The sequence below is a fragment of the Strix aluco genome, chromosome 7 (genome assembly GCF_031877795.1).
Source record: "Strix aluco isolate bStrAlu1 chromosome 7, bStrAlu1.hap1, whole genome shotgun sequence".
Classification (NCBI taxonomy): Eukaryota; Metazoa; Chordata; class Aves; order Strigiformes; family Strigidae; genus Strix; species Strix aluco.
In genome coordinates this window covers 26268700-26287382 of record NC_133937.1, presented here as the reverse complement: position 1 = coordinate 26287382, position 18683 = coordinate 26268700, and the positions used below count along the sequence as shown (strand labels likewise).

At 59.2% G+C, this 18683-nt stretch overlaps 1 protein-coding gene across 1 annotated transcript; it reads right to left on the bottom strand.

Moving 5' to 3' along the window:
- Positions 1 to 12183: 12183 nt before the first annotated feature.
- Positions 12184 to 16562, bottom strand: NPM3 (nucleophosmin/nucleoplasmin 3). The gene is made up of 6 exons (XM_074831122.1): positions 16495 to 16562; positions 14606 to 14691; positions 13775 to 13894; positions 13426 to 13519; positions 12897 to 13016; positions 12184 to 12777 (listed from the first exon to the last, which is right to left on the bottom strand). The coding sequence occupies exons 1-5, from the start codon at positions 16535 to 16537 to the stop codon at positions 12928 to 12930; spliced, it is 432 nt and encodes a 143-aa protein (XP_074687223.1). The 5' UTR covers positions 16538 to 16562; the 3' UTR covers positions 12184 to 12777; positions 12897 to 12927.
- Positions 16563 to 18683: the final 2121 nt, after the last annotated feature.

Genomic DNA, 18683 nt, shown 5'->3' with positions numbered 1-18683 from the left:
AAAAGGATTACCGGGGGGATGGAGGGGGCCGGAGTTTCGAGAAGGAGCGAGGCTGAGCAAACACCGCAGCCGGGCTGGGGAGGCAGCGGCGGGGACACCCCCCGCCCCCCCTCCTCGAGCATCCCCGCCGGGCGCTTACCTGGTGGGGCGGGCGGGCGCCCTCAGGGCCGGCGGTGCGGGGCCATGGGGCCGGGCGGCGGCAGCGGGACGGGGCTCAGCCCCGCAGCCCGGGCAGGGCCGCCGAGGGCTGCATTGTTCCGGCGAGCCCCGGCGTTCCCGGCCCCGCCACCTGTTGCGTACCGGGGCGGGGGCTGCGGCGGGCGGGCGGCCCCCGGGGCCGGTACCTGGCCGGGGCCGGGGCCGGCGCCGCCTGCTCGGCGCTGAGTGACAGCTGCTAATTTGCCGTCCGTGCCCCGCTGCCGGTCCCCGCGCTCCCCGCGCCCTCCTTTATCTTATCAGACCCCTTAATTACAATTGCTATTTTGTTTCCTCGAATCAGCAATCAGCGCTATCTGCCGCCGCTGGAGAGGCAGCTCCTGTCAGCCGGCCTCTGAGTGACAGAGCGGCGGGCCGCACCGCCGCACCCGCACACACCCTGCACCCGCACACAGCCCCGCACACGCCTGGGCAGCCCCCCTGCACACACGCGTGTGCGCTCGCAGCCCGCACACCCGCGCCCGTGCATGCCCTTGCGCTCCCGCACGGCTTGCACACGCGTGCGGCCTTCCCCACGCAGCCCCCCTCCTTCCCACTCATGCCCTGCACAAGCAACCCTGTACACACACACGCCGCGCACCCCCCAGCACAGACACACACAGCCCTTCGCGCGCTCCTCCTGGCTTGCACCTACCTCAAAAATACACCCTCGTGCCTCACACACAGCAGCTGCAGTCCCGGGACTTTTCTCTCTCTGACACACACACACTGACATCCAGCTCACGCATTTTCCCCCTTGCTCAGACACCCAGCAACCCCGGACACACGTGCCCCCCACTCCTCTTCCTATCGCACACTCAGTGTTTCACCCCAAAACGCTGCCTACAGTCACTGCCAGGGATGGATCTCTGAGGGGTGGCAGGGGTCTCACCTCGTCTTGCCCGGCATCGTCACTGCCGGGGGGTGCTGCAGGCAGGCAGGGGAGCCTGGGTACTGCCCCATCCCCGGCCTGGCCCCACAGGGATCAAGGAGAATATCTGCCCCTGCATTGTCATCATCACACCTAGCACAGCACAGGGCAGGCAACTGCCTTGTCCTGGCCAAAATTTCCCACAAAAATCAGCCCCTTGTACATTATCCTTCCCTTCTTCTTGGTGCAAAAGGCCAGAAGGATGTTTTGGATGGATTTTCCTAATGTAGAAAGAAGTCTTGGGTCAAGCTTGTGTTTAACTGTAAGACTTTAGGAGCACCACAGGAACAGGCAGGATGGGTACTGAGGGTGCTCGGCTGGAGCAGGAGTGGGTTTCCACAGGCAGCACACACTCACACGCTCAGCTCATCGGTACAGCACAGTCTCGGGAGATAAACCCTCTGTGTGGAGCTCAGCGAACAGCTGATGTGCCACGGCACGGGTGAGGCAGCTCCCTGTATCCACCTCTCTGGGTTGCCTAAGGAAAAGAAGGCAAAACCAGAGCATGCCGAGCTCGATATTCCCAATGCTCTAAGTTCAGACCACTTTTCTATCTACAAAAAATTAAAGGGATTTAGGCCCTATTTCCCAGATGCTGCTCTTGCTCATCAGCAGCCACCCCTGCTTTACCTCTGGGTCGGGCTGCACATCACCCCGCACACCGTGTTCAACAGCACCATGTCCAGAACAGCCTGGGCTGCCTTAAACTGGGAGATTTATGGTGTCCCGTACAGGGTCAGAGGCAGCCGCGAGCCGACAGCCCCTCGTGCCCCCTGCCCTCGGCAAACAGGCTCAAGTGCCAGTCATGGCTGTAAAATCAAGCCGGTGCGGGATCACCCAGGGATGGCCACACTTCGCCTGACAGCAGATGACAGACGATGCTCCTGCCAGCCATCCTCGAGCTCGCAGCCCAAGCCTCCACAGCCCCCGTCTTACCCCACCTTTGGGCAGCAGAGAGACACGAGCGTGTTGGTGACAGCAGCTGGGGATAGGCAACATCACGACTGCCAGGCTCGTCCCACCTCTGCTGCTGCCTCGGCTCCTGACCACGATCGGCTCCTTGCAGGGAAGTCAGGTGCCTGCACAGAGACATTTGCATCCTTTCTTGGTGCTTCCCAGCCCACCACGGGGTCACCCATGTTCACATCAAGAATGACACCCTCCACCCCCCCGCATTTGTTTTTTAATTAAAAAACAAACCTTTTTGGAAAGCCTCTCTCCTGTGCAAGGCGGCACAAGGGAAATCAGCCTGCCTGTCAGCTCCTTTGCAGGCCATCTGAGCTAAGCCCCCTGGTCCACGGAGTGAGGGTCCCCTCCATCCCTAGGCACTGAGGCTAAATGACTTGTCTGGCTCTCCTGCAGAGCCGAGAAACCCCAGCCTGGCACTCCTGAGACCAGCTGGGCCTCAGGACAAGCTGCTATTGAGTTGGTGGAAGAAATCCCTTCCCAGCAGAAAGACTTGGGGACCTGCTGTGTCCCCAGCACTCCAAGCAGCCATGAGGCTGCAATCCCTGGAGGAGACTACCAGCGTGGTCCCATCAGGTCCCGTCCTGATGCCCCACTGCTCCAATGCCCTGATCTGCAGAACTGGGACCATGTTAAGGCTGGACAGGCAGAGGAGTGTGCTTCCCTCAGACAGTAGCTCATGTGTTTTATGTTCTTTAGGGATGTTAAATGCTGCAGATGAAGCATCAAACACCAGAGATGTGAACTGCATCCCTCTCACCCCTTTTCCCACAAAGTTGAGGGTGCCCAGGTGCAGCCGCAGGGCTACAACACCAAGAAGCAGGAGCTGAGAGAGGAACCAGGACACAGATGGCTGGCCCAGCCTGACTGGGATCCAGGCTTGCTCCCAGACCTTCCCCACCTCTGTCTCCCCTTTGCACCCCACATATAGCCTCCTGACAGCCAGGAACAGTGGGGGCAGCTCCTGGAGCAGCCTAGACTGCAGTCTGGCAGTGAGCAGACCGGGAGAGGATTTGAGGAGGTGGAGGGCGCAGCAGGCAAGGGACTGTGAGACCTGAGGAGGGGGCTGCCTGTGCCACTGTACAGCAGAGACTGGAGAGAGCACAGGGGATGCTGTGGGGGTCTCTCCCCATTCCCCCTGCAATCCTCATTGCTGCACCCCCCACCCAGGGCTACTCCAGCACCAGCCCTGCCCTCTCCCAGGATGTCCCTTTGCACAACTGCAGGACACAGCCAGGTCCCAGCTCCAGCTTTCAGCCTACTTATTCTAGGGCATCATCCCTGTCTGGCCTAGTCCAGGTCAGAAGTGGTCCACAGACACCCCTCCTCTCCTGCAAGGTGAGGGATGGCAGAGCAAGCCCCCACTCCCCACAAGAGGTCAAAGCCAGCAAGGTGTAGCTGTTACCAGCTCCTCCCTGAGCATCAGCCTAAAACCTCCCCACAAGCATCACTTACTTCAGAAAGGCAGAGCCAAGAAAAGCAACACCAACCATGGCTTTAGGGGCAACCAGTCCAAACTGGGGTGAGTGGAGACAAGGGCTTCCAGCAAACTGGGAGTTCACATCACAAGAGGAGTCTGCGAGAATTTGTGGTGAGGAGCAGCCAGCAAAACACCCACAGGAGGTTTGACTTGAACATCTCTTTACCAGGGCAAAGTACAAGGCAGAGAAGCAACCAGGACGTTGCTGTCACTCGCAGAGAAGGACCAACAGACACAGTTCCCTGTTCCTGCCAGGCCAGGGACATAGACAGGACCACAGCGCTAATCCCGACTGATGGAGGAGAGCAGCACCTGCAACAACACGCTGCAACAGAGCCAGCCAGAGGGAGTGGAGACCTCTCTGCAGGCACAGAGGGCTCAGGGAGGCTGCAGAGCAGTTGCCTTTGAAAGGGGACAGACAGTGTAGGCAGTGGGGTGGCTGGCATGGGGCTGAGGGTTAGCCAAAGGCTGGGGCACACAAAGACGAGGTCACAGGAGTGCAGGCAGCACTGCCCTGCACCCGAGCATCTCCCTCCCCTCCAACACCATACGACAGAGAGCCAAAATATATGAAAACCAGGATCCTGTAACACTTTACAGCCCTGCCTGGGGGATGCTTGGCTATAAATCAGATTTGCCACCCCAAAATAAACACATGGAGGCTTCCCAGCAGAGCCAGAGGGATGCTAGCCCACTCCACCCTCACTCTTCCCAGTCCCAGTCCCAGCCCCGTGGCCCAGTGGCTCCAGCCCTGCCCGCTGATCCTTCGCAAAGGGACCGCAGCATTAATGGGGCGTTTCAGAGGCAACAGCAGCTCCTCCATGGCTGAGCAGCACGGAGCAGCCTGAGGCGATCCCACCACTCGCCATTAACCTGCCCCCCTCCCCAAAGGGAAGGAACTTGGCTGAACCCCACCGGGATGTGTTACATGGGAATGACCTTGTCTTCGCTACCCACAGCGCCAAGGCAGCCCCGGGGCAAATGAGGAGTGGGGAGGGGAGACACAGCCCTCTCACAATTAATTCTCCTCTCTATTCAATTACTAGCAGCAGGGTTGAGACATGTTTCGTGGGCGGTGGGAACGCCAGGCCAGGAGACTACCCCTGTGTTCTGATCTCAGACCCCTGGGGCCGTGCCCACCCCTGTACAGGACCAACCTGGGTGACATGGTCCCTCTTCAGCAGCCTGCTCTCACAGCTTCATTTCAGGGAACTGAGCTCCCGCCTAACCTTCATAACCTCCTGTGCCTCCTGCCCAGCAGCTTTGTAGAAACGTGGTCTTTGCTTCCATAATTTCAGGCTGTGCTCCTGGAGGTGCTGGTGTTCATAGTGGCTCCGTCATCCTCTGGTGGCCACGTGCTGATCTCCAGGCAGCGATGCTCCTGCAGATCAGAGGAGTCAAAACAATGCTCTGCTTTCCATCCAGGCTGGGTGGTTTGGAGGAGAGTTCACCACCCACATCAGCAAGGCTGCCAGTGTGGCAGGGGTGGCAGAGCAGGAGTTCATCCAGGGCAGTCCATGGATGCACAGAGGGATTTTCCATTGGTGTTAGGCATCCACCTCATGGCTACATTGGGCTCTGATAAGACCGGTGTTATTTTAATCTCTGGCATCCACACCCAGTGGCTGGTGGGGCTCAGAGGTGAGCCAGGCACACAGGTAAAGATCTGGCAGAGCTGAGCAAGGCCAGGAGCCTTGTGGAGGGCACTGAAGGGGAGATGTACTCCCAGGTCACATCCATCTGCAAGGAGAGAGAACTGGGATGGCTCTGCAGCCACCCAGCTTGGGAAGGGGTCCACACAGAGTCCCACAGCTGGGCTTGAGCCAGGCAAGCCAGAAGCAAAGACTGAAGGCTCCCAATGAGGGCAGTCCACCTGGGAGCAGCTCAGGGAGAAGGTGGCATCCCCAGCCCTGCGTGATTTAAACCCAAGGTTGAGCAATTTTGTGCAAACCTGCTCTGCATCTAACAGGGGTCATTAAACCATCAGTCTGACCGGGAATGGCCATGACACATGTGCATGAGGAAGGGGTGACACACATGGACATGTGGCTGAAGATGTATGTCCTCATGGCATTGAAGCAGCTTCACTTGATTCCTGACCCCACTGCACAGACCAAACAGCACCTCAAGGACCTGGTCTCAAGACATTCCCAGCTGCCACAACTTCCCCAGCATCGTAGCCCCAGTCCAAGCAGCAGCACCCTCCTTGGGGTTTCCAGCCACACACTATCAGGCAGGGCTGGGAAGGGGGGTCAAAGCCAGTCTGGGTGGGAGGGGGCTCTACTGGCCACCCAGGGAGGTGGGAGCCATCACTCAATGCTGGGGGTCACTGTCCTCTCTGTGGGACGGGCTCAGGGGCTCCATCAGGGCCACGAGGAGCTGAGACAGAGATGCAAAATGCTGGCCCTTTGCTGACCAGCTCCAGCCTCGGCTCCCAGCCAGCTGGGCAAGGCAATTTGGCTTTGGTTTGGGTCCTCTTAGGAAGAGGACTCCTGCGCCCAGCTCGTGGGGGGGTTAAGCCTAAAACTAACCGCAGTAGCTGGGGGGGGGGCTGTCCGTCGGCTGTAACTCTACCTTCATTTGTTTGCTTACAGCATCCACCCGAAATGCCCATGTGTGTCTCTGGGCCCCTGTGTCAGTGGCAGCTGAACTGCTGACCCCAGGAGTTTGCAAAACACCAGGGTTATGGCCCCTTTGACATCCCAGCCCGGCAGAGCCACAGCTCGTCCTGACCCTGGCCCCGGGGAGCTAGCCCCTTGGACACCCCACACAGCCCTGCGAGGGACAGGGAGATGGGGGGAGGCGGTGGGGCCAGTGAGAATGAACCTCAAAAAGTGGTGAGGTGGGCACACTCCCCATGGCACCTGCTGCTCCCCCAGCTTGGCTGCAGCCCCTCACCTTGCTGGCCAGCCCTATGGACCTGCCCCAAACCCTCCTGCTAGCCCTTACCCAAGCCCACGCCTCCAGCTGCTGTCAGCCCTACAGCCACCACCCCATGCTGGCACTGGGGCTGGCACAGGCACTGTGCCTCTCTCTGGCTCCTGTGCCCAGGGCCATGTCCGGTCTCTGTGCCGCTCTGCACACCTCTGTTTTGGTAAGGTGGGGAACGTGGTACCAGGAAAAACCACAGCCAGAGTCTAGAGACAGCTTGTAATTGTTTTCTCCCAGGCACCAGCTTTGGTAGGGGACTTCACACCATCCTGGAGTGTGGCCATAGCACGTACAAGATGCCTAAGCTCCCATCACTGTGCAGACACCATCTCCAGGGTGTGCAGGGTTGGGTCAGGGCTTCAGGGAGCCAGCCTAGGCACAGGAACAAGCACCCAGGGAGTTCAGATGGGGTTTGAGAATTCTCCAATGACTCTGCTCCCACTTTTTACCCAGGAGCCCAAATCCCATCTCTCAAGGGCCCAGCCCCACCACTAGACCATGCTGACTTCCACCATGAGCTGAGCACCAGGAGGTCTAGAGGGCAGACCCACCACAGACAAGATCCCTGTCCTCTCTACTCTCTTCATCCTCTGCTCTGCCCATCAGCACAACCCTTCTTATCCATCCCCAAAAATCTCATGCGCTGCAACTCAGGGTTCTCCACCCCTGTGAGAGCCCATTGCAGGAGCAGGGACTGGAGGCACGGAGGGGATATAGGGTGTCCCACAGTCCTTATGCAGAGCCATCACCAGCAAGGACACCACGGAGGCCAAATCCTGCCCATCCAGCCTAGGGCTCTGCCACCAGTGGGGCTGGGGACAGGGGACTACAAGGCGCCTGTGCTCCCTTCAACAAAGTGCCTCCTGGGAGGATCCCTCCAGCAGATCCTAAATCCCCTTGGGGCACAGCCGAGCTGCTCTGGGCAGACCCCGTCTGGTGGCAGGGATGCGTGGCCAGCAGTGATGCTTCTGCCAGTGTCAGGGACAGCCCAGCCCAGAGCGATTAGATTCACGCCTCAGAGGGGTCGAAGGCCAGGACACCTGTGACCTCTGGGTATCTCGGCTGTGGCTGTCGAGCACAGAGCTGCTAATGCTGCCCTGACACGAGGTGGGCTGCACGGGGGATGTGGGTGGGGATGGTGCGGGGTGGCTGTGATGGAGCCTTGCCCAGACTGTCTTGCATGGGGCTCTCTACCACAGCCCAACCATGTTCATTTTTAGCACCTGCTTTATGTGTTTGTGAATTTAAACCCATCTCATGGCACAACCCCTGCTCCAGTGTCACCCTGTGCTCTTCCAGCACCTTCTGCTGTGTTGTCCCCACTGCAGACCATAAAGCCATAGCTGTCACAGCAGCACCTTCATGGAAACAGCCCCGTCTTGTATTCTGTGCAGCGCTGTGGAGCAGGGGCACACATCCCCACTGCAAGCAGACACACTGAGCAGCTACTGAAGCCTGCGAATGCCCGGAGCAGAGCCTGGCCATAAGCAACCTCCTGTGCCGGGATGTGCAGCCCGAAGCAGCCCTGGTGAATCAGCCTCCAGCACCCGCTGTGGAGCTGAGAGCTGGAGGAGCCTCTTCTCCTCCTGCAGAGCAGTTGGTGGGGCAAAAACCCACATGTCCAGGCTCCCAGCCAGCTCGAGGCACACTGGGGAGGACCCAGCACATGACCAAGCACCAGCAAGCAGGAGATGACCCCAGACCTGAATTTCAGCTTCTCCAGCAGACAGAGCTGTTCCCACACAGTGCACCAGCGGCATTTCCCTCTGCAAGGTGTGTTGATGGGAAGAGGATGGGAATTACGGGCAGCCTGGCCCCTCCAGATCCTGCTGCTTCATCTCTTGGTTGCAGTGTGTCCCCAGCTCAGCTCTGCCAGGGTCAGCCCTGTGTGTTAGGGTGCCGGTGGCTCTCTGAGGTGATAGCAGAGGTATCTGTGCCCACTGCTCGACAGGACAGAAGGGGGATTGCAGAGTCAGCTAATGCTGCAGAGAACGAGACACTCATCACACCCACCAAGGGTGGTCCTGGCTGGGGGTGGCTCTGCTGACCCTTTTCCTGGCTCCTGCTGCCACCGAGGTGCCACCATGCCCCACGGCTCTCCTACCCACCTCACAGAGCAGCTGCACCCTGGGATAACGGGGGATGCTGCATCTCCAGCGGTGTCCCACTACATTCCTCTGTAACCCAGCAGCCAAGCTTCAGAGAAAAGCAGCATTACCCCAGTTCAGTGTGGGAACCAGCAACAGAGAGCTCATGGAGCAGGGGACCAGCCCCACCTACAGCACGGTTACAGCTGCGCCTCTCGGCCACCCTGGGGCCGAGTTCTCAGCCGTGGAGAGTTGAAACGCAGCAAGAAAACTGTTGGGGCAGGCCCAGCTGGGGCATCAGAAGGAAAACCACTGCCCGGCCACACTCAGCAAAGCAGCTCCCCATCCTGCTGCTCCATCCCTGAAAAAGCAACTTAAACCTGACCTTTGAAACCAGAGCATCCTCTGGGAGCTGCCAGGCCGGGCCAGCGACCCGACTGGAGGCAGGCAGCTGAGTTGCAGACCAGGGGGCTGCAGCTGGGCCAGGCTCCACAGCGAGTAGCCCGAGCCTCTCGCCAGGCGTGGCAGACCAGTTCAGGAGGGCTATGGAGAGTGTGGCAGCATGGGTGCATGGCCATGGTGCTCGAGCATGGTGACCTCCACACTGAGCTACAGCCACATTTCTCTGCTGCATGGCTCAATGAGAGTCAGGGTTCCCTGGCGCTGCGGGAGCCAGAAGGGATCCATCCCCAGCGATGTCAGCGTGCAGAGCCCTGAAATGCAGCAGACAGGAGAGGTGCTCAGAGCCAACCACCTCCCAGAGCAACCCCAGAGCCATCAGCTGGGTTGGGGCATCACCTGGTTCCCTGGGTACCGGCTCCTCCACCACCCCAGGGGAGAGCAATGGGCTCCACACCATTACATGCATGTCCAGCATGGGGAGCTGTATGTACACAGGCAACTACTTAATTTTTCCCCCCACCCTACACAAAACAAGGCAGCCCTCACACCAGGAGCCCCATGTTTCACTCCCTGTGCACAGAGAGTCTCCCGCCCCCCCCCACCCCTGAGAACCCCCCAGCCCGGCCATGCCCGAGCTCACCTGCTCTTAGCGCTGTTTGTTTGCCCAAGGTATTTGCAGCCGGGGGCACCTGTTTTGATACCATCAGCTCGGCGAAGGAAGCTGCTCACCTAGCGTGACCCCTGTAATCCCATCCTTTCCCATTAAGCACTGTGTGTGAGCGCATCCCCGCTCCCAGCCTCCTGCCATCTCAGCATTTATCTCCCTCTCCCCGATCTGAGCACATCAAGGTTGTGACATTGCTCAGGAGGGGGGAGAAAACCTGCCCAAGTCACTTAGAAAGGAGCCTGGTGATGCCAACACCCCCATCCCCTCCATTGCCCCCTCTGGGATTGGGGTGTTCCCTCTCCCCTGGCATCATCCTGCAGCAGTGCTGGGGACCAGACAGCACTTGCAGCAAGGCCTTGGGCTGGGTCCTGCAGCAGGGTGAACAAGCTTGGTCTCCTTAAGCCTCCTGCCACCAGCACCATGTCCCCCACGGTGCCACCTTTGCCTCCTGGCAAGACTGTCTCTCCTGCCACAGCCCATTTTCCCAGCTACCTAGACACCCCCAAGGAAACCAGCACCCTGAAACCATCTCCTTCTACCCTTTGAGAGGTCAAATGCTCCTTCTCATCAGCCCGCACTGCCTCTCCCACCCCATGTGAAGCAGCTGTATCACCCTGCCAGCGCCGAGCTGTGCCCGCTCCCTCCTCTCATCATCCGAGCCAGCTGCCTCCCCCAGCCCACCCTTCCAGAAGCACCTTGTTAAAAATGATCTACTGACTCTTATCTCCCCCGAGCCAAGCTGCTCCTCCGCGGAGAGCAAGCAGGATCAAGGCCTAGCAGATAAATTAGCCCTGACCCTGTCTGCATGCACACAGCCGGGGAGATCTACGAGGCCCTGTGTGTGCCAGCCCTAGCAGGAGCTGGGCACCACCCCGGCACCGGCACCGCTCCCGTCACGGCCCTGAGCTCCCCTCCTGCACCACCAGCGCAGGGCAGGTGTGCTGTGCCCCGCCAGCACCTCTCAGACGCACATCCAGCCCTCGGGGAGGGTACTCCTGCATGTCTTCACTTGGCAAGGCTGCCAGATTGCCCCAGGGCAGTGAGATTTGCTGGGGGATGTCCCAGCGCTCCTGGGTATGGGCACAGACCATCAGCCCCGGGCACCCTATTGCCCCGGGATGGCAGAGGGAGCGATACTTCCCCGGGGGACACGACCTCTCCCAGCCCGCTCCCACCCTCCCCGCAGGGCTCCGGAGCAGGAGCAAGGTGCTGGGTGCCCTTTGCACCCCAGGGGTTGCCCAGACCCGGGGACGCTCCCGGTCCAAGCCCGCAGCGGGCCTGGCAGGGACGGGCAGCCAGGCAGGGAGAGGCAAGGAGCGAGGGCAGGGGCTGGCTGGGCCCCGGTCGTCGTCCCCCCCCCCGCCCCGTTCCCCCGGTCCCCCCCGGCGGGAGCTGGGCCGCCGCGCTGCCCGGCTGCCATCTAGCGGCCCCCGCCGCCTCTCGCCACACCGACAGGTACCGGGGTTACCCTGCGGCTTCTCCCAGCCCCTCCGGCATCCTCCCCCCGCGCTGCTGCGGGGTGCCATGCACAAGCCAGGGGGTTCATCTCCCCCAGGCCGGCTCTTCTTTGTCCTCTGGTGCCCCCCCGGCGGACACGGTCCCACGCCATGGGGGTGAGATGCCAACAGTCCTTTCCCCTTTCCTGCAAGTGGCATTAAAACCTCCCTCCATGCTGGGCAAGGGGAGCTGATCAAGGGCTGTTTGGGGCCAGAAGGAAACAGTGGGGAGGTGAAGAGGAGCTGCACAGGCCCCAGAGGAGAGAAACAGCCCCAGTCACAACCTAGGATGGAGCCTGAGCCGAGGATCCACCCTGAAGGATTTCCTACCAGAGTCCGTGCAACCAAGAAACTCACTGTCCCAGGGCACCAATGGGGCAAGCAGTACATGGTGCTTTTCAACAGCCAATGTCACAAACAAGGAGGGCAGTGAAAAGCATCGACCCATGGGCCAGGGATGCAAGATTGGATGCAAGGAAACCACCAGAGAAACATTTAAGGACCAGCCCCCAGAGGTGAGAAGTGCCACTGACTGAATGGTTGGACTAGATGATCTTCAAGGTCTTTTCCAACCTAGATGATTCTGTGAAGTGCAGAAAGGATCAAACCCTGGAGCAGGTACCCAGACACGGTGCAGACACAACTGCCCAGCAAAGGTTGGAGCTCAAACCTGCCCTAGACCCTTCAGGCATTGGGGTTTCACCCCTCCATAGGATGGTGCTGGGCTGAGAGCAAGACATGAGCGAGGACCTTGCTGTGACAGCGCCCAGCACCAGGGCCAATGTGGCCCAAATCAGGGGCACCTCTGCCCACTCCCTCAGTATCCTGGATGCAGCACTGAGCTGGCTTGCGGGGCACAAGCATGCAGAGCCCACAAGGGAGAGAGAGGAGCTCCTGGGTCCCTGCTGGGAGCTCCGCAGCATCACCAAGGGAAACCAAGTGTCAGGGACTGGATGTGGAGGAGCATCTCCCACTGAGTGCACATGGGAAGAACCTGCCAGCCTGCAGTGACCCCCCTCCAGACCTGATGCCTGAGAGATCTTTATTCAGAGTGTAAAAACCGTTCTTTACAGAGATTGACCCAGAACCTACCCCCAAATCAGAGACAGGCTGTGAGGTCCCACCCCACCATAACTGCAGTTGAGGACGCAGCCTGGGCCCCAGTTTCACACTTCTAAGTGCATAAAAACCACAGAATTGTGAGTAAAGGAAAGGAAACATGCTAGAATCAGTGAAACTGCCTGTCCCACTGCAGGCTTTATGTCCATTTGCTGGGGAAGGGGACAAGACTGGGTATTTCAGAGCCAGGGAGAGCGGGTGCACAGAGCAGAGGTCCAGGACAGCAAAAAGGCACAGGGCAAGGATCACCTCCTCCATCCCTGACTCCCAGCACAGGGATAGAGGAGAGGGAATATACCAGCAGCATCCATCCAGTTTTGGGATCAACCTCCCAGGGCTGTGGGAAAGGAGACACCCCAGTGCTGGGACCAGTCCCTGCTCCCCAAAAAGTTACCAAAAAAAACCCAACCCCAACCAAAAAAACCCAAAGCAGCAAATGTTGAGGTCCTGGCAAGAGGTGTCCGAGGTAAAAGCCGTCCAGGGAGAGAAGTCCCAGTGAGTACCTGGAGGAAGAACCAGACTGAGACCAGCAGCCTCCTGCAGCAGACAGTTCCCACCCACACTTGCCACACCAGCGTCACAGCCACCCAGACCTTTCCTCCAAGGCTGACTGGCCCCTCACCTTGCATGGAGATAAGTTACTGCTTCCTCCTCTACTTCTTGGCTGGCATGATAGGAGGAAGCTCCTCCTCCTCCTCAGACAAGTCATCATCCTCCTCAAAGGAAGCATCTTCCCTGTGCACTGGGACACACAAATAACTCTGTTACTCACTAACATACATCTTTGCAAATACAACTGGCCCCCGGGACATCCCAAAGAGCAGAGCAGCCCAAGGAGCACTGAGACAGTTTTAGCAGCAGCTTGTGGGCAATAAACTGTATCCCAGCCAGAGGGAGGTCTCAGAGGGGAATGGCAACAGCCAGCCATGAGAAAAGGGGACAGTGTGGGTCATCCAGACCACTTTTCCCTTGCACGGCTTTACAGCAGGGAAGGAATCCCTGCACAGAGATGGCGCCTGGGGAACCAGCACAAAGGAGCTGGACAGCACAAAGTGCATCTCCCAGGGGCTCCCTGGCCGGCGTTCACACTGGAGGGAGCCCCTCCATACCCCTCACTCCTCCCAAGCCTTTCCCCACACACAAGTCCTTACTGATCTGGTGCCAGCCAGCGAGGTGTACTGGGCCGGAGCCCGCTGCCAGGCGGAAGGTCACCGGAGGCTGCAACTTGAAGTTGTCCAGACTCAACTGCAAAGAGACAGAGATGGAGTCGAGTTAGGGTCAGAGGCAAAAAGCAGAATGTCCTGCAGTACCCGGGCATGGCACCCAGCCCAGTTAAACATGTCCTTTTGGAGGCATCTGCGGCCAGGCCAAGGCTACCCAGGGCATTTCCCTGCAAGCTGCAGACCATGGTCAGGATCCTAGGAGAAAGGTCCACAAACATCCAGAGATGTCCAGTTCCCTGAAGCCATCCCCACCCAAGTCTTCAAAACAACCTCTTACCAAGGGCTGGCATGACAACTTCAGATTTGCCACAGGCACAGCAATCTCCTGGTTCTCATGGTTTCGCCCAATGACCTCCACCACATTGCACTCGTCCTTGGCACCGTCTGTGAGGCAGACCTGGGGGGAGCAGAGATCATGAACTCCTGCTCTCCCAGGGGACACAGCAGGGACAGCCAGGACTCTCCACAGGACAAGTGACCCACAGCAATGCTACCAGCCCGGCTGCCATGCAATGTGTGAGGATGCTGCTCCACAAACCAGGGAGAGCATGGAATCCCCCCCCGCAGCAATTGCCCCCTTAGTGCCTGCAGAGGAGCTTTGTGCCTTTGTGTCAGCTGGGACAGCTGTTCCTGCAGCTGCCTCAAGAGATGGCACCTGGGCTGCATTTTCTGCTGATCTGATCCGAGCTGACAGGTCCTGTGCTCCCAGGACAGGAAGTGACCCCCAGGGAGAGCCAGGAACGAAGCCTTGCATCTACCTGGGCTTGGAGAGCAACAGGCTAGAGACCCAGCTGGTGAGGAAGGCATGTTCTAGTGGGAGGCTCCAGAAAGCTCAAATACAAGGGAAAAATGCTTTCATTCACCCCATGTCTAGAGAATTTCTGCTGAGCAGCCTCCTGCCACCACTGGCTTTGCTTAAACACCTCCATACAACAGAGAAACGTGACAGCCCCCTGCCCTGCTCCGAGAACAGCCAGTGCTGAGATCTCAGCCAAGGGGTCCCCTGGCCCAGCCTGATTGGGGAAGGGGGAATGAGCCTGGGAAGGGGGGGTGGTGCTGCAGGCCACTATGGGAGATGACAAGCACAGTTAGCTTTCATTTCTCTTACCACAGACAGGGCCAAAATGTGGTCAGAATCATCTTCCTTGTCCACCTGAAACGTGTAGGATTTGGTGCTGGCAGTCAGCTCGCAGCCTGGAAAGAGGAGATCAGAAAAGTTGCAGCAGCCATTATGCAGCCCTAGGCACCACGGGCAAAGGGTTCCCAGGGTGAGCTCCACCTGCGCACGCACACGGCATCCCTAAACCACTTTATTTTCTTATGCTCAGGAGCAGCTTCAAGTCAGGACACCCTGGGATCCAGGATAAAATGTCCCCAAGAGCTATGCATCTGGCTCAGCACCATACAGAGACAAAACCTGGTGTCCCCAAACCGGGCTGCCCTGAAACCGTGCCCAGGGGCACCCAAGGCCCCCGAGCACAGGCAGGGCAAGGCTCATCCCTTCCGGAGAGCAGCACAGCCAAGGCACACGGCTGTGGACAACAGGAGAGGGAGAGGACAGAAAGGCAGCTCTGCTCTCCCCAGCGTCAGCAAAATGTTAGCTCTGGTGAGAGTGTGGAGGCAAAGACACGGAGCGTGAGACCTGCGTGACAAGGAACAACGTGAATGGAGGATGATGGGCCAGGTTGCAGGGAGCTGGAGTCCCTCAAGACAAGTCTTGAGGCAGATTTTATTAGGTACTTCTCCGAACAGCTACAAAAACAAGGGAGATGCAAAATTGCGTCCTCGGCTCTTGGGATCGGGATTCAGCTGACCATGGGAAGGAAGGACAGGCAGAGTGCCCTGGGTGTGTTGGCTTATTGCAGGATGATTCACCCATGTGAAGCAGATGGGAAAAACCCAGACCTGGGCCCTGCATATGCAAGGAAGGGAGAGGAATTCGCCTCAGCAAACACGGCCCAGGGCAGGACCTCCTCCTAACCGTGCTTATGCGTTCAACTCACCAGGGCCGAGCCGCGGCCGCCGGAGCCGCTCCGGACACGTGTGTCCGCGCCTGCTCCCACGCACGTTCAGGAGCAGCGCAGGGCCACGTGTTGCGGGGTTTAACAGCCCCAGCCGAAACCCCTCCCCGAGAGGAGGGGACACGGCTCTGCCGCCCCACCAAGGGCACCCCCGGCACGCTGACGTGGGAGCGCGGAGGATTAACCGGAGGAGCGGCAGAAGCCGGCGAGACCCGGGGGGGTGCTACCCCACTCGCCCCCGTTACTCCCAGCCCCTTCCGCTGCCCTGCACCCACAGGAGTCCCAAAACCCCACGCGGCTGCCCACAAACCGCCCCAGGACCACCTCAATAACGTGCCCACTCCCTCCCAAGCCCGGCCATACGCGTGTCCCTCTGCCCCGGGCCCCACTCCCCAAACTCCAGGGCCTCGCGGGTGGCCCTCACCCCACGTCTCCCCAGTGCCCCACCCCGACAAGTCTAGTACCCCCCAGGGCTCAGTAGTGCCCTCCACGTATCTCTCCAGACCCACGTGTCTCTCTTGCCCCCCCCCGCCCCGTGTGTCTCTGCTGCCCCCAGGTCTCTCTTTTGCCCTCCCCCCCCGGTCTATTCCCCACCGACGTGTCTTTCCTGCCTCCACACCGTCCCCGTTATCCCCAAAGTCTCTTCCCCCTCCATGTCTCTCCTGCCCCCCATCTCTCTCCTACACCCCTACGTGTCTCTCTTGCCCCCCCTCCATATTACCCCCCCGTGTCGCTCTCTTGCCCCCACGTGTTCCTCCTGCCCCCATCTCTCTTACACTCCTACGTGTTTTTCCTCCCCTCCATATTACCCCCCGCCTCTCCTGCCCCCCATTTATTGCCCCCACGTGTCTCTCCCGCCCCTCATCCCTCTCTTACACCCCTACGTCTCCCCCCCCCCCCCCCCATATTACCCCCTCGTCTCTCTCCTGCCCCCCCATCTCTTACCCCCCACGTGTTGCCCCCCGGTGCCGCTCACCGAATAGGACGCTGCCGGGGCAGCCGGGCCCGCGCGGCTCCATGAGGCGGCAGCGCGGCGCTGAGAGAGAAGGGGGGGCGGAGGGGCGTGTCGGGCCGTACCGGGCTGCCCCGCCCCGGGCCCGCCCCCGGGGGGGGGGGGGGGAGGGGGGACCCAAAGGGCCCCGCCCCACCGTCCCGCATCCTGCGGGGGTGGGGGGGGAACGGGGGACGGGACCCTGCTGGCATCAACGAGGCTGAGGGGTCGTTTCGGGGCGGGGGGGCTTGCTGGGTGCAGGGGCTGGGGGTGGTGAAAGGCCGAATTTACAGTATTTTATTTCCTTGCAATAAAAGGGGAAGGGTTATTACCCCGGCGGGATGCTAATGACTTTTCCTGGTAACTGGCCTCTTCCATCAGATCTTTCTGGGGGGAACAGTGTGAGGAGGGTGAACAGCCCAAGAGCCACCCAGGAGATGAAAGACACCACCACCTCCTTGAACCAGGGGGGCTCCTGCCCACCCTGCGCCTTCAGCCAAAGCCAGGGGAGCAGGACAAAGCATCTCCTGACCCGCTACCAGCTGTAGCAACACCACACCAGAAAAAAGGCCCTGGTGGGCAGCTGCCCACCTCCTGCCCTTCTCCAGGGCACCAGAGCCAGCAGAGGCAGAAGGACGGGGGCGTAAAGGGAGGTAGCAGAGGGGTAGGGGGGGGTAACAGGGAGCAAGGCAGGGGCACAAGGGGAGGGACCTGCTCATCTCTACCCCTCTAAGTGTGGGCAAGAGCAGCATGATCTGACACGGGGGACTGCGGCACAGGAGCTTTTGAGGACAGAAGGCAAAATCCTGCTTCAAAAATCTACGGCAGGGAGGAGAGGGGCAGACTGGCCTTTCAAAGCAGAAAGGGAAGCAGCGAGGTCTGTACTGCAGGGGTGGAGCGGGGAGCAGCCAAATTAAAACCAAGCCCCGCTAACGCTGAGCTCACACGGCATTCTCGGTCAGGAGCTGGCTCTGCTCCCGCCGCAGCCGAGACCTCCACCAGCCGGCCATTTGCTCTGCTCCAGCTGGAGTCGGTTCAAGAAAAACACGACTGGAGAGGTTTGAAAAGCCGAACCTGGCCCCGGAAAAAGGCCAGCGCTGGCTCAGCGGTGGTTATACAAGTGCAGGCGTTTGCTTCTGCGTAGCTGCTCTCGGCAGCCCTGGGCAGGCAATGCCCTACCACCGCCCTGGAGGGACAGAGGCAGGAGCCCATCGCTGCTGCCTACTCCCTTAAAGGGAAAATCCCTGGCACAACACCCGAGTCCAGCCCTGCCTCCCGGGCTGAGATGTGTCGGACAGAGGCAAGTCAGAGTGCCATTTCTGCTGTAACTTCGCGAAACGGGCTTCAAGAAAACAAAGACGCCTCTATGCAATGTGTTTTAGGATTTGGTGAAGAAAAACTATCATTTTAACATAGCACACTTTCACAGGGTTAGGAGAAAAGTTTTAACTGCCAAACTCTCTGCTTAGTTTGCATGTCATCACGTTCTCCACAATATATGCCTTTTGCACCGCACAGCCAGTGCACCTCCACAGCAGGCGGAGGAGCTCTTGGGAGCTGACCTTAGGAAAAAGCCGCTTTTCATACCCCTGACCCACTCCTTTTGCTTGGCTGTCACTCTAAGCAGAAGGTACTTGCTTTAGGTGTTTAGCTTCCTAAATTAGATTTTGTGGATATACAACTAAGGCCAGACTGTGGAGCTATGATGTTTGCCCCTTACACACGGCGTGACATCCCTCAAGTTACATCATCTCTCACCTTGTTTCTGCTGGCAGGCTCTCTGGGTTTCAGCAACTCCTAAATCCAGCAGCCAGCAAGGAGGGGGGAAAAAAAAAAAAGAAAAATGTGACAAAGGGTGAATGAGCACTGCTGCAACATAGCTCACACTGGCTTTGCCAGACACTGAAGACCACCTTTGAAAGAAATGGTTTTGACAAAACAGGTGAAGTTCAACCGGTGCTACTCATAGGAGTGCCATAAGAAAGGTCACTGCCATCCCAAAAATTTTTGGGGCAAGTACTTCTGAAGGGTCCCTGAATACCTGCCTCTGAAAAGCATCAGCACCGGCAATAACACACTGCCACCACCAAAAAACCAGACAAGTTTCTCTGCGAGCTGATCCCAAGGGCATCCAACACCAAGTGTGATGTAACATGCGCTGCTGAACCACTTCT

Excerpts from the sequence above, each read along its gene's own strand:
- NPM3 (XM_074831122.1), bottom strand. The coding sequence starts at position 16,537 with ATGGAGCCGCGCGGGCCCGGCTGCCCCGGCAGCGTCCTATTCG. Across the intron at positions 13,520-13,774 it reads AGTTGTCATGCCAGCCCTTG|TTGAGTCTGGACAACTTCAA; the intron begins GTAAGAGGTTGT and ends GTCTCTTTGCAG. Across the intron at positions 13,017-13,425 it reads CGCTGGCTGGCACCAGATCA|TGCACAGGGAAGATGCTTCC; the intron begins GTAAGGACTTGT and ends TGTGTGTCCCAG.